At 45.1% G+C, this 15,480-nt stretch overlaps 1 protein-coding gene across 3 annotated transcripts in view; it reads left to right on the top strand.

The window, feature by feature from the left end:
- Positions 1 to 15,480, top strand: part of LOC126293524 (acetylcholine receptor subunit alpha-like) — a 597,900-nt gene that overhangs the window by 522,304 nt on the left and 60,116 nt on the right. For all 3 annotated transcript variants that reach the window (XM_049986782.1, XM_049986784.1, XM_049986783.1), the window contains exon 6: positions 4,938 to 5,106. In XM_049986782.1, the coding sequence (XP_049842739.1) occupies positions 4,938 to 5,106 (169 nt within the window). The remainder of the gene's footprint in view (positions 1 to 4,937; positions 5,107 to 15,480) is intronic.

Below are 15,480 nucleotides of genomic sequence, written 5' to 3'. Positions count from 1 at the left end.
GGCCTGACTTCCTCGTGAGCCTCGATAGATGCACCAAACGTCACTGAGACTGGCCAATTGTGCTATAAAAGTCACTCAAAAGTGTATTTTTCTCTTACGTACCATTCAAAGGTCATCTGCAATGGCACATTGAACTATGTAAAGACCTATATACTTATGTGGATATGGTGTCTGTTCTTTCAGACATGTCCGAAAGAAGAGACGCCATTAATGACATCCTGCCATCTAGAACGAAATTAGAACTATATTAATACCTTCACCTGCTGACTGGCGTTGATATATGTCAACGAGGACAGGTGAAAATGTGTGCCCCGACCGTCAGCAGCTGTTCCGAAAGAACAGTCACCATATCCATGTAAGTATATATTTCTGGCAATACCGATCGTGACCTCCTTCTTGTGTGCGGATGCACATACATTACACGAACTCTTACGGGACTCGGTAAGAATGTCTTCCACGAATAATGAGTGTGTTGGGGTGGGACACTAAGAATGTAGTGTGTGGACATACAAGGTGAGAATGTGCGTCTCTCGGGAGCCGTGCGCGTGATAGTCCCTACAGACGCGCTATCCTCTGTGCCCTCGGTGAATCAGCTGGACGCCGGCACGGTAGTTCAGCGTGTTCGGTCAGAGGGTTAGCTGCCCTCTGTAATAAAATAAACTCAGTTCATCGATCAACATCGAACTTAAAAGGGTGTCTTACGACGTCCGCCATGACCAGATGAAACGATTAAAAGCGAACATAATGAGATTTTTAAAAAAAAAAGGCTGGATGGAGCGTCTGCCCTGTAAGCAGGAGATCCCGGGTTCGACTCCCGTTCGGGGCACATATTTTCACCTCTCCCCGTTGATATATATCAACGCCCGTCAGCAGCTGAAGGTACTAATATAATTCTGATGTAAGGATCTTTCTTCGTTATCTCGGTTATTTTTCGACTACCGCTGTCGAATATTGAAGGTGCACAGAGTAAACCCGATTCTCTACGAAATTAATTCACAAACTCTTGTGTTAACAGTCGGGCACATTTCACATTCATACTGAACAAACTATTGCTGTAATCCATTTGCACATAAATTTAACAGGTAATCACTGATCACAGAAGCCTTTGTCAATTATGTACTTACAATAATATGTTTCGCCACGGACATTGCTGATTAACAAATATGATACTGTTTTGTCCACATATTTGTTAAGTAATCCCAAGCGCCTTTTCACAAATAAACCAAATCATAAAGCACTTTTGTCGTATGATCCAACGTAATACTTTCAGCTTCTAATCAAACCAAATTATTCAGACAATTCATGTGTGACATTGTTGCGCGTGACCATTCCATAGGAACTCTGGGCCTGCGTAAAATCGCCAAGCGGGCCTAAGGCTTCCATCTAGTTCCTTGTCGACCAGTCTGGTGTGTAGTTGAAGATAGCAAAGCGAATCCCAAAGTTTTATATTTCATGTTCAAGAAAACGTACACACAGGAGGATCGTACAAACGTTCCGTCATTTGGCCACCGGACAGATCCCCGTATGGACTACACATACTGGTGTCCAAAGTTGAAGCAACAAACCTCTGTTTCCCTGTCATGTCCTGTTTCCTGGAAGATACAATCGTATAAACTGTCAACAGATGTCCGTACGATTGCGTCCTGCAAGGAAGATGGCATTCTGGTCCATGGACAACGACGCCAAGTATGACTACGGGATGGTGTTTGTTGGGTAGTCCCACAACCACAATCGCTTTGTACACAGTCACAGGCGGTGCAGTATGGCACGCCTGCCAGGCTTTCTGCGGTGGCAGGCCGTCGGAAGAATGGAAGCAGGACAGTAGGAAAATGGTGTGGCCCGATGGCTTAATGTGAGTCATTCTGTTGTTTTTCGGATGTGGTGACAGCTGATGGAGGTGGAAACTGTGTCCCGAATACCAAGTCGGGGCCTACCAAGTAGTATACAGAAGGCTTCGGGAAAGTGGCCTTTATTGTCAGAGGCCTGCTGCGTGTGTACCTCTGACGGCTCTTGCCAGAAGGGAAAGTCTAGACTGGCTCCGTCTACATGCCACATGGACAGTCGAACAGAGGGCCAATGTCCTTTTCACAGATGAGCCCCGATTTGGGCCGGCCGCTGTGGCCGAGCGGTTGTAGGCGCTAACCGGTCGCAGGTTCGAATGCTGTCTCGGGCATGGATGTTTGTGATGTCCTTAGGTTAGTTAGGTTTAAGTAGTTCTAAGTTCTAATAATAAGAGTGGACGATCAAGAACGAAGTGCTCGTATTAAGAAGGGAGTAAGACAAGGCTGTATCCTTTCGCCCCCACTCTTCAATCTGTACATCGAGGAAGCAATGATGGAAATAAAACAAAGGTTCAGGAGTGGAATTAAAATACAAGGTGAAAGGATATCAATGATACGATTCGCTGATGACATTGCTATCCTGAGTGAAAGTGAACAAGAATTAAATGATCTGCTGAAGGGAATGAACAGGCTAATGAGTACACAGAATGGTTTGAGAGTAAATCGGAGAAAGACGAAGGTAATGAGAAATAGTAGAAATGAGAACAGCGACAAACTTAACATCAGGATTGATGGTCACGAAGTCAATGAAGTTAAGGAATTCTGCTACCTAGGCAGTAAATAACCAATGACGAACGGAGCAAGGAGGACATCAAAAGCAGACTCGCTATGCCAAAAAAGGCATTTCTGGCCAAGAAAAGTCTACTAATATCAAATACCGGCCTTAATTGGAGGAAGAAATTGCTGAGGATGTACGTCTGGAGTACAGCATTGTATGGTAGTGGGAAAACCGGAACAGAAGAGAATCGAAGCATTTGAGATGTGGTGCTATAGACGAATGTTGAAAATTAGGTGGACTGATAAGGTAAGGCATGAGGAGGTTCTACGCAGAATCGGAGAGGAAATGAATAAGTGGAAAACACTGATAAGGAGAAGGGACAGGATGATAGGACATCTGCTAAGACATGAGGGAATGACTTCCATGGTACTAGAGGGAGCTGTAGAGGGCAAAAACTGTAGAGGAAGACAGAGATTGGAATACGTCAAGCAAATAATTGAGGACGTAGGTTGCAAGAGGTTAGCACAGGAAAGGAATTCGTGGCGGGCCGCATCAAACCAGTCAGTAGTCTGATGACAAAAAAAAAAGTTCTAACGGACTGATGACCTCTGATGTTAAGTCCCATAGTGCTCAGAGCGATTTGAACCCCAATTTGGTCTCGACAGTGATTCTCGACGAACTTGCATCTGTAGGGAACGTACAATACGATTTCGGGACCTAGCGTTGTGGAAGGAGTCTGATGTCGTGGATGATCCCTAATGGTGCGGGCAAGGATTATGTTGATCACATGAACACCTCTTCATGAGGCTGTACGGTTAAATCGGCAAGGTTTATCTGCTGTCAGGTATCGTGAGGAGACCTTGGGACCTCGTGTGAGGTTAGTTCTAGGTGCTCTGCGCCCAGACTTCGTATTGCTGGACGATGATGTTCGACCTCAGAGAGGACGGTTGGATGATGTTTTCCTGGACACGAAAGATATTGCACGCATGGCGTGGCCTGCTCGCTCTCTCGATTTGGATACCATCAAGTATGTCTGGTATGCACTAGTGAGAGGGGTTGCATCACGTCGACATCCACCAATCACACTTCAAGAACTGCAAGCAGTTCTGTAGGAAGAATGGGCGCTATCTGCTCAATGTGAGAGTGATGATACCGTTCATAGCATCCCCCGTCGATAGAGGCCTGTACTTCTGTTCAAATGGTTCAAATGGCTCTGAGTACTATGGGACTTAACATCTGTGGTCATCAGTCCCCTAGAACTTAGAACTACGTAAAGCTAACTAACCTAAGGACATCACACACATCCATGCCCGAGGCAGGATTCGAACCTGCGACCGTAGCAGTCGCGCGGTTCCGGACTGAGCGCCTTAACCGCGAGATCACCGCGGCCGGCTGTACTTCTGTCAGAGGTGGTCACACCCCATACTAAGAACTTTAACCAGTTGCCGAAATGTGTATGTAAACCCTTTAATCCGGGAAAAAGCGAAGAACAGTTTTGTCTACCGTTATGCATGTTGCAGTTGCTTACGTTCTGTATTCTTCACATTATTTCTACGTTACTATCACCTGTTTTGTGGCAAAATAAACCCAACCTTGCAAAATTTCGGTTCGCTGCTTTCACTTTGTACACCAGTATAGTAAAATAAAGTCATAACTTCACACGAGCCTAATGTGGGACGATATATGTGTGAATTCCTAAGGTACCAACTGCTGAAGTCATTGGTCCCTAGACTCACACACTACTTAAAGTAACTTATGCTAACAACAATACACACGCCCATGCCCGAGGAAGGACTCGAACCTCTGGCGGGAGGGGCCACGCAAACCGTTACATGGCGCCATAGACCGCTCGGCCACTCCGCGCGGCTGATGTGCGAAGACCCATTTGCACAGAGATAAGGTAGGGACATGAAATTAATTTATAATGTAAGCGACATTTGCCTTACGTCTGTATGGCAGTGCAGCCAGCCGGTGGTTGGCCGAGCGGTTCTAGGCGCTACAGTCTGGAAACGCGCGACCGCCACGGTCGCAGGTTCGAATCCTGTCTGGGGCACGGATGTGTGTGATGTCCTTAGGTTAGTTAGGTTTAAGTAGTTCTAAGTTCTAGGGGACTGACGACCTCATAAGTTAAGTCCCATAGGGCTCACAGCCATTTGAACCATTTTGTATGGCAGTGTTGCCACAAGTAACGTTCCAGTCGTCATATTATGATGCGCATGCAACATCTTGTCCCATTTACTCTGTGCAGTCATTCTCGGCCATCCCACAACTAAGATTTGTTGCGAATATTAGCAGTAGTTTCAGCGCCACGAAATGGGCACCTCCCAACTGCTGCGTCCCGTTCACTGCTGATCGTGACATCGACTGTTCGCTTCCAGGAACGAGAAGTTCTACACGTGCTGCGACGAACCGTACCTCGACATCACGTTCAACATCACGATGCGCCGCAAGACGCTCTTCTACACGGTGAACATCATCATCCCCTGCATGGGCATCTCGTTCCTCACCGTGCTCACATTCTACCTGCCCTCCGACAGCGGGGAGAAGGTAAGTGTTAAAAAAAAAAAAGTAACAGCAGCAGCCAGCGCTAGTCAGAAAGTAATTCCCCCTACCCTTTCTCTCCGTCATGGTAATCCAGGATTAATGAATTTGGCGCACTTCCGGAAACTTTCTTCCACAATCCGCTCTTGTAACAGCAGCCTACATCAACAGATGACAGCACTGTTTATGTTTAAAAAATAGCCAACATTGATGTATGTATAAAACAGCGTTCAGCAAAAGAATTTCTTACTTCAGAAGGTGAAACGGTCGATCTTTTTCTCGAAAGGCTGAAGAAGGTGTTTGGAGACGTTACGGTGGACGTCAGCACCGTAGCAAAATGGATTCGTCCCCCTAGAGGAGGAAGGGCGAGCATAGTCCGGTGTTGCAAAGCGATGCAGGGTGCCCAGACAGCTACTGCTGTGACGTCACACAACATCCGGCATCCGGCACAGCTATCGGAGTGGTGTCTTATTCTTTCCGACATGTCCGAGCGAATAGGCACCACTCACGTGCACTGGCCATTAAAATTGCTTCACCAAGAAGAAATGCAGATGATAAACGGGTATCCATTGGGCAAATATATTATACTAGAACTGACATATATTAAATTTTCACGCAATTTGGGTGCATAGATCCTGAGAATTAAGTACCCAGAAAAACCACCTCTGGCCGTAATAACGGCCTTGAAATGTCTCGGCATTGAGTCGAACAGAGCTTGGTAGGCGTGTACAGATACAGCTGCCCATGCAGCTTCAACACGATACCACAGTTCATGAAGAGTAGTGACTGGCTTATTGTACCGAGCCAGTTGCTCGTCCACCACTGACGATACGTTTTGAATTGATGATAGATCTGGAGAATGTGCTGGCCAGGGCAGCACTCGAACATTTTCTGTATCCAGAAGGGCCCGTATACGGACCTGCAACATGCGGTCGTGCATTATCCTCCTGAAATGTAGGGTTACGCAGGGATCGAATGAAGCGTAGAGCCACAGCTCGTAACACATCTGAAATGTAACATCCGCTGTTCAAAGTGCCGTCAGTGCGAACAAGAGGCGACCGAGACGTGTAACCAATTGCACCCCATACCATCACTTTGGGTGATACGCCAGTATGGCGATGACGAATACACGCTTCCAATGTGCGTTCACCGCGACGTCGCCTAACACGGATGCGACCATCATGATGCTGTAAACAGAACCTGGATCGGTCCTAAAAAAATGACGTTTTGCCATTCGTGCACCCAGGTTCGTCGTTGAGTGCACCATCGCAGGCGCTCCTGTCTGTGATGCAGCGTCAAGGGTGACCGCAGCCGTGGTCTCCGAGCTGATAGTCCGTGTTGCTGCAAACGTCGTCGAACTGTTCGTGCAGATGGTTGTTATCTTGCAAACGTTCCGTATTACCCTCCTGAACCCACCGATTCCATATTCTGCTAACAGTCATTGGATCTCGACCAACGCGAGCAGCAGTGTCACGATTCGATAAACCGCAATCGCGATAGGCTACAATCCGACCTTTATCAAACTCGGAAACGCATTTCTCCTCCTTACACGAGGCATCACAATAACGTTTCACCAGGCAACGCCGGTCAGCTGCTGTTCGTTTATGAGAAATGGCTTGGAAACATTCCTAATATCAGCACGTCGTAGGTGTCGCCACCGGCGCCAACCTTGTGTGAATGCTCTGAAAAGCTAATCATTTGCATATCACAGCATCTTCTTCCTGTCGGTTAAATTTTGCGTCACTAGATCTTCGTGGTGTAGCGATTTTAATGGCCTGTAGTGTATGTAGCACCACCAGCGATCCTTTTAACGTTTCTTTAAAAGTTACACAAAATCCAATCACGTTTCCACCTTATCCCATGCCAGCACTTCTAAAACACAAAATTGTACTGTTCGTATAGGGTGGGTCTGGAGACTTTTAGTTTGCTTTATGACGTTCCCATCGTGGGGTGAGATTTAGCTGCAAATTGCTTTGAGATAGGTTCCATGAATATAAATGACCTATATGCATTCCTTAGAGCGTCATGTGATTTGCTTTCTCTTTCGGAAAGGAAAGGAAATTGCTCTATATACAGATAGGCGACCGTGTAGGTGTTTAAGGTCGTCAGATCGGGATGAAACAGTGCAGTGTTACTGCGGGGTAATTGATTTAAATCCCCGTAGTTAAACAAATTCGGCAAGTCGAGGGAGGAGAGTTGCTTTACAGCGCAGAAACTGTCTCAGATACTAAACCTCACCGTCTTCGTAACTGAGTGGTTGGTGCGCTTGGCTGTCATGGCAGGAGGACCTGAGTTCAGGTCCAGCCGCAGCTCCAAATTGAAATTGGCCGTATACAGGGTGGTCCACTGATCGTGACCGGGCCAAATATCTCACGAAATAAGCGTCAAACGAAAAACCTACAAAGAACGAAACTCGTCTAGCTTGCAGGGGTAAACTTGATGGCGCTATGGTTGGCCCGCTAGATGGCGCTCCCATAGGTCAAATGCATATCAACTGCGATTTTTAAAAATAGGAACCCCCAGTTTTTATTACATATTCGTGTAGTACGTAAAGAAATATGAATGTTTTAGTTGGACGACTTTTTCGCTTTGTGATAGTTGGCAATTAATAGTCACAAACGTATAAGTACGTGGTATCACGTAACATTCCTTCAATGCGGATGATATTTGCTTCGTGATACATTACCCGCGTTAAAATGGACCGTTTACCAATTGCGGAAAAGGGTCGATATCGTGTTGGTGTATAGCTATTGTGATCAAAATGCCCAACGCACGTTTACTATGTATGCTGCTGAGGAAAGATACTTGGCCACCATTTTACCTATGGCAATCTAAATCGTGCAATGTGTGCTGATTTCCTACGTAATGTTCTATCAATCTTACTACGAGATGTTTCACTCCATGACAGAATGGCGATGTACTTCCAACATGATGGATGGCTCGCACGTTCACCGGATCCGACGTCCCCGGATTTCTTTCTGTAGGGATATTTGAAGGAAATTTGCTATCGTGATCCACCGACAACGCCTGACAACATGAGTCAGCGCATTGCCACTGCATGTGCGAACATTGCGGAAGGCGAACCACTCGCTGTTGAGTGGAATGTCGTTACACGTATTGCCAAATGCAGTGAGGTTGACGGACATCATTTTGAGCATTTATTGCATTAATGTGGTATTTAGAGGTAATCACGCCGTAACAGCATGCGTTCTTAGAAATGATAAGTTCACAAAGGTACATGTATCACATTGGCACAACCGAAATAAAATGTTCAAACGTACCTACGTTCTGTATTTTAATTTAAAAAACCTGCCTGTTACCAATTGTTCGTGTAAAATTGTGAGCCATATGTTTGTGACTATTACAGTGCCATCACTCACAAAGCGAAAAAAATGGTCCAAATAATACATTCATGTTCCTTTAGGTACTACACGAATATGTAATAAAAATGGGGGTTCCTATTTTTAAAAACGCAGTTGATATCCGTTTGGCCTATGGCAGCGCCATCTAGCGGACCAACTATAGCGCCATCTACCCCTTCAATCTAGATAAGTGTCGTTCTTTGTAGGTTTTTCGTTTGACGCTTATTTCGTGAGATATTTGTCCTGGTGACGATCAATGGACCACCCTGTATAAGACACTTCCGGCAACGATTCGTCAGTTGGGTGCTGTATGAAAGTCGTCATGCAACTTCGTGCTTTTCGAGGAGAATCAAAATCGTAGCTATACAAGGAGAGTAAAAATAACGACCCACCCGAAAAAGATGTTGTCTTGGTCATGGAGAGCAGCATGAGTTTTGAAAACTGGTGATGCGAATCCCAACTTGTGCTGCTGGAATAGGTATTCCAAGCGATCTCCAAAATAAAACTGGCCAAAGAGGTATAATTTATATAGGCTTCCGCAGCCAGATTATGTAGACATAAAAGTTTGAATATTGGACCGCGTCATAATGTAAAATACTGTACTGGACAAACCAACGTTTTGACAACGCCTACAGCGTCGCCGAAACGTTGGTTTGCCCAGCATAGTTTTTTACAATATGACGCTCTACGATTCTCAAAATTTTTTATGTCGAATGGCCAGACGAATATTTCCTGTACGTCATTACAAAAGTGATTATTATGAAAAATACAGGTATATCATTCGAAATCTACCTGCAACGAGATAGCGTCCAGAACAGTTCAACCATAATTCCAACTTCTAGCTGTCTTTCTTCTTGAATGGACAAGGGACTTCAGCTGATGATATATACGAGAGAAAGTATCGTTACAGCTGTATCTTGTGAATGCCTTTACTATATCACACAACTAGTTTCGACGACACATTACCGCTATCCTCAGGCCGTGCTTACTAAGGTGCAATAACTCAATACCAATATTTGAAAACTACACAACTACAGAACAAGGAACACACAAAATTATGGTTCTCTAACGCATTAATTCAAGTACACATCTACATCTACATGGATACTCTGCAAATCACATTTAAGTGCCTAGGAGAGTGTTCATCGAACCATCTTCAGAATTCTCTATTATGTCAGTCTCGTGTAGCGAGCGTAAAAAACGAACACCTGTATCTTTTCGTATGAGCTCTGATTTGCCTTATTTTGTCATGGTAATCATTTCTCCCTATGTCGGTCGGTGTCTACAAAATGTTATCGCATTCGGACGACAAAGTTCGTGATTGGAATTTCGTGAGAAGATTCCGCCGCAATAAAAAAAGCCTTTGTCCACCTCAAATCCTGTATCATTTCAGTGACATGCTCTCCCCTATTTCACGATAATACAAAACATGCTACCCTTCTTTGAACTTTTTCGATGTACTCCGTCAATCATATCTGGTAAGGATCCCACACCGCGCAGCAGTATTCTAAAAGATGACGGACAAGCGTAGTGTAGGCAGTCTCCTTAGTAGGTCTGTTACATTCTCTAAGTGTCCTGCCAACGAAACGCACTCTTTGGTTAGCCTTTCCCACAACATTTTTTATGTGTTCATTCCAATTTAAGTTTTTCGTAATTGTAATTCCTAGGTATTGAGTTGAATTTACGGCCTTTAGAACACACTGATTTTTCGCGTAACCGAAGTTTAACGGATTCCTTTTAGCACTCATGTGGATGACCTCACACTTTTCGTTATTTAGGGTCAACTGCCAAATTTTCACCATACGGATATCTTTTCTAAATGGTTTTCCAATTTTTTGCTGTTCTGATGACTTTGTTAGTCGATAAATGACAGCGTCATCTGCAAACAACCTAAGACGGCTGCTCAGATTGTCTCCCAAATCGTTTATATAGATAACGAACAGCAAAGGGCCTGTAGCATTACCTTGGGGAACGCCAGAAAGCACTTCTCTCTTACTCGATGACTTTTCGTCAGTTACTACGAACTGTGACCTCTCTGACAGGAAACCACGAATCCAGTCACATACCTGCGACAATATTCCATAAGCACGCAATTTCACTACAAGCCGCTTGTGTGGTACAGTGTCCGGAAATCCAGAAATACGGAATCAATCTGAAATCCCCCGTCAGTAGCACTCAACACTTCATGCGAGTAAAGAGCTAGATGTGTTTCACAAGAACTATTTTTTCTAAATCCGTGTTGACTGTGTGTCAATACACCGTTTTTTTGGCAGCAATTCATAATGTTCGCACAGTATCTGTTCCAAAATCCTTCTGCATATCGACATCAATTATATAAGCCTGTAATTTACTCCTACTACCTTTCTTGAATATTGGTGTGACCTGTGCAACTTTCCTTTCTTTGGATACGGATCTTTCATCGGGAGAACGGTTGTAAATGGTTCTTACTTATGGAGCTATTGCATCAGCATACTCTGAAAGGAACCTAAATGGTATACAGTCTGGGCCTGAAAACTTGCTTTATTAAGTGATTTATGTTGCTTCACTACTCCGAGGACATTTACTTCTACATTACTCATGTTGGCAGCTGTTCTTGATTCGAATTCTGGAATATTTACTTCGCCTTCTTTTGTGAAGGCATTTCGGAAGACTTCAGTAACTCTACTTTGGCAGCACTGTTTTCGATAGTATCCCCATTGCTATCGCGCAGAGAAGGCATTGATTGTGTCTTGCCGCTAGCATACTTCACATACGACCAGAATCTCTTTGAATTTTCTGCAAGGTTTGGAGACAAAGTTTCGTTGTGGAAACTCTTATAAGCATCTCGCATTGAAGTCCGTGCCAAATTTCAAGTTTCTGTTAAACATCACTAGTCTTGGGGATTTTGCGTCTGTTTAAATTTGGCCTGTTTGTTTCGTTGTTTCTGCAACAGTGTTCCGACCCGTTTTGTGTACCAAGGAGAATCAGCTCCGTCGTCTGTTCATTTATTTGGTATAAACCTCTCAATTGCTGCCGATACTACTACTTTGAATTCAAGGCACATCTGGTCTACACTTATATTGTTCATTTGGAAGAAGTGGAGATGGTTTCTCAGAAAGGTGTCAAGTGAATTGTTATCTGATTTTTTGAATAGGTATGTTTTTCCTTTATTTCTGGAGGATATTTGGGTTACAATATTCATTCTCGCTACGACAGCCCTGTGTTCACTAACCACTGAATTGGTTTTGACGCTTGTTTTTAACTCAGGATTATTTGTTGATAAGAGGTCAAATGTGTTTTCACAACCGTTTACTATTCGCGTGGGCTCGTGAACTAACTGCTCGAAATAATTTCAGAGAATGCGTTTAAAACAATTTCGGATGATGTTTTATGTGTACCTCCTTAATTAAACATGTATTTTCGCCAACATATCGAGGGTAAATTAAAGTCACCACCAACTATAATCGTATGAGTCAGGTATGTGTTTGAAATCAAACTCAAGTTTTCTTTGAACCTTTCAGAAATTGTATCATCTGATTGGGAGGTTGGTAACAGGATCCAATTATTATTTTCTTTCGGTTGCCAACAGTGACCTCTGCCCATACTAACTGACAGGAAGTATCTACTTCAATTTCGTGACAAGCTAAACTATTTGTAACAGCAACAAACACCGCCACCCGTGTTTAGTCTATCCTTTCGGAACACCGTTAGGTTCTTCGTAAAATTTCGGCTAAGCTTATATCCGGCTTTAGCCAGTTTTCAGTGCCTATAACGATTTGAGCATCAGTGCTTTCTATTAGCGCTTAGAGCTCTGGTACTTTCCCAACACAGCTACGACAGTTTACAACTGTTATACCGATGGTCTCTATATCTACTTTCTTCTTGTGTTCGGCCTGCACCCTTTGTGTTTTCCCAAGATCCTCGAACCTAAAAACCCCGCCCAGTCCATACCACACAGCCCCTGCTACCCGTGTAGCCGCCTCCTGCGTATAGTGGACATCTGACCTATTCAGCAGAACCCAAAACCCAACCAACTTTTGGCGCAAGTCGAGGAATCAGCAGCCTACGCGGTCGCAGAACCGCCTGGAATGTCTTCCATTCGGCTCTGTACCAGAGGTCCGCAATCGGACCTGTCGACTATGCTACAATTGGTCATCTCTGCTTCCATCTGTTAAGGAAGACTAGCAGCCTTTACCACTTCTGTTAGCCCCTCGAAACCAGAGAAAATCTCTTCCGATCCAAAGTGAGACACATCATTGGTACCGACGTGAGCCACAACCTGCATTTGGCAGCACCTATGCTCTTCATGGCATCCGTGAGGACCCGTCACATCTTGAACTACACCTCCCGGTATGCACACAGAGTGTACACTACTTTTCTTTCCTTTCTTGATAGCCATGTCCCTAAGGAGCCCTATAATGCGCCTAACATAGGAGCTCCCAACTTTCAACAATCCCACCCTCTGTGACTGTCCGGATCTTACAGGCTGAGATGTTTCCTCTAAACAGGACAGGCGACAGCATCTGGCTCAGCAACAGTGTCAGCCACAGACAGCACCTGGAACATCCGGAACCTGTTTGTCACACTAACCAGGGAGGCCTCACATGTGGCTACCTGGAAAGTCTTTCGCCACCTGCCATGGCCCGGGGCGACCACCCACTCGACCATAGGTAAGGGGTCAAACTCAGTATGAGCAGTAACTGGGCTGGCCACTGGGGAGAACTTATTGGAGAGCTCGGATGTACTGGACGTCTGTTGGATCCCTATGGCAGGCCCACAACAGTGGTGCCCCTTCCACTGCAGCTTCAAGCTATGTAACCGAAGCCATCACAGCCTGGAGCTGAGAGTGAAGCGTCATCATCTGCACACAATAACCACAGTCCCTGCCCATACTACAGAGGGTGGATAATAAACTATCCAAATAAATGGACTATCGCCAAGTGCTGTGGAACTTTACTGTAGACACTGATAATAACGCAGCAGCTGTGTCTAATAAACTAGATTAATGTACAGAAATTTAAAAACCTTACTACAGAAGAATTCAGGTGAAACTAGATAATTCGCCCCTGCTTAGGAACTTTTAATATGTCACAAAATCGGTTTACTTTCTGAGGCAAACGAAAATGTGAGAACTGTGACTATTAGATATTTAATTAAGATGCAGAATCAAGAAAGTAAACTATTGAGGCACACAGATGGTATTATAAAATTCGCTTCTGGTTAGGGACTAGTAAAAGGAGTTTAAAGAAGAAAGTCTGAGAGACGAAGTTGAAAAAAGAGATTAAGATGGTATGGGCATGTTAAGAGGAAGCATTGGCAGAGACTCCCCAAAATTATGGAAGAACTAAAGATGGATGGAAAAAGACCTAGAGGACGCACAAGAACTCGGTGGAAAATGGGAGTGAGAATATCTGTGGAAAGGAGAGGAAGAAAAGGGGTGGGAGGACCGAGCCAAATGGAGAGGACCCGTCAGCACCCAGACCTGGCAGTAGCTGGAGCGGGATTTGGATATAGATAGATAGACAGATAGATAGAATTACAATTACTGTGCAGTTAGTCATTAAAAGATATGAAAAAAGGCCTGTAGCTTCATCCTGATACACCAGGTTAACCCTCCAGATCAACCTGCACATATTCAGTTTCACCAATGGTTTATGAGCTAAATAGTATCAGGATGTTCGGTCGTCAGTTGGCGAGTTGCTGTGTAATGTAGCCTGCAACTGATGAACCGAGCAACTCAGTAAAACAAGGTCAAGACAGCTTATGATGGATGAACGAGAATCCAAGAGGTCTTTAGCTATCCATGTGTCCAGAAAAGCTCTATTCAAGAATTTATAAACAAGTAAACCCCTATGTGATGGTGCATACAGCAACTTGTTAGAACCACTACCCATGCTTGAAGTTACTCTTACTGATGTGCAACGTGGTTACGAAATGTCCACGTAGAAAGTTCATCAGTTAAGCCACCATTTGCAACAAGCTGCATGCATGGTTGCAGCATAGTTCTTTAAACACAAATTTTTGTTAGAAAGAAAAAAAATTTGGGCTCACACTGGACATAAATACGTTCCTGGAAATTGAAATAAGAACACCGTGAATTCATTGTCCCAGGAAGGGGAAACTTTATTCACACATTCCTGGGGTCAGATACATCACATGATCACACTGACAGAACCACAGGCACATAGACACAGGAAACAGAGCATGCACAATGTCGGCACTAGTACAGTGTATATCCACCTTTCGCAGCAATGCAGGCTGCTGTTCTCCCATGGAGACGATGGTAGAGATGCTGGATGTAGTCCTGTGGAACGGCTTGCCATGCCATTTCCACCTGGCGCCTCAGTTGGACCAGCGTTCGTGCTGGACGTGCAGACCGCGTGAGACGACACTTCATCCAGTCCCAAACATGCTCAATGGGGGACAGATCCGGAGATCTTGCTGGCTAGGGTAGTTGACTTACACCTTCTAGAGCACGTTGGGTGGCACGGGATACAATCGGACGTGCATTGTCCTGTTAGAACAGCAAGTTCCTTGCCAGTCTAGGAATGGTAGAACGATGGGTTCGATGACGGTTTGGATGTACCGTGCACTATTCAGTGTCCCCTCGACGATCACCAGAGGTGTACGGCCAGTGTAGGAGATCGCTCCCCACACCATGATGCCGGGTGTTGGCCCTGCGTGCCTCGGTCGTATGCAGTCCTGATTGTGTCACTCACCTGCACGGCGCCAAACACGCATACGACCATCATTGGCACCAAGGCAGAAGCGACTCTCATCGCTGAAGACGACACGTCTCCATTCGTCCCTCCATTCACGCCTGTCGCGACACCACTGGAGGCGGGCTGCACGATGTTGGGGCGTGAGCGGAAGACGGCCTAACGCTGTGCGGGACCGTAGCCCAGCTTCATGGAGACGGTTACGAATGGTCCTCGCCGATACCCCAGGAGCAACAGTGTCCCTAATTTGCTGGGAAGTGGCGGTGCTGTCCCCTACGGCACTGCTTAGGATCCTACGGTCTTGGCGTGCATCCGTGCGT

This window comes from Schistocerca gregaria, chromosome 10, assembly GCF_023897955.1.
Source record: "Schistocerca gregaria isolate iqSchGreg1 chromosome 10, iqSchGreg1.2, whole genome shotgun sequence".
NCBI classification, from domain to species: Eukaryota; Metazoa; Arthropoda; class Insecta; order Orthoptera; family Acrididae; genus Schistocerca; species Schistocerca gregaria.
Note: the sequence above shows the minus strand (reverse complement) of the source record. Positions and strands in the feature narration are given on the sequence as shown.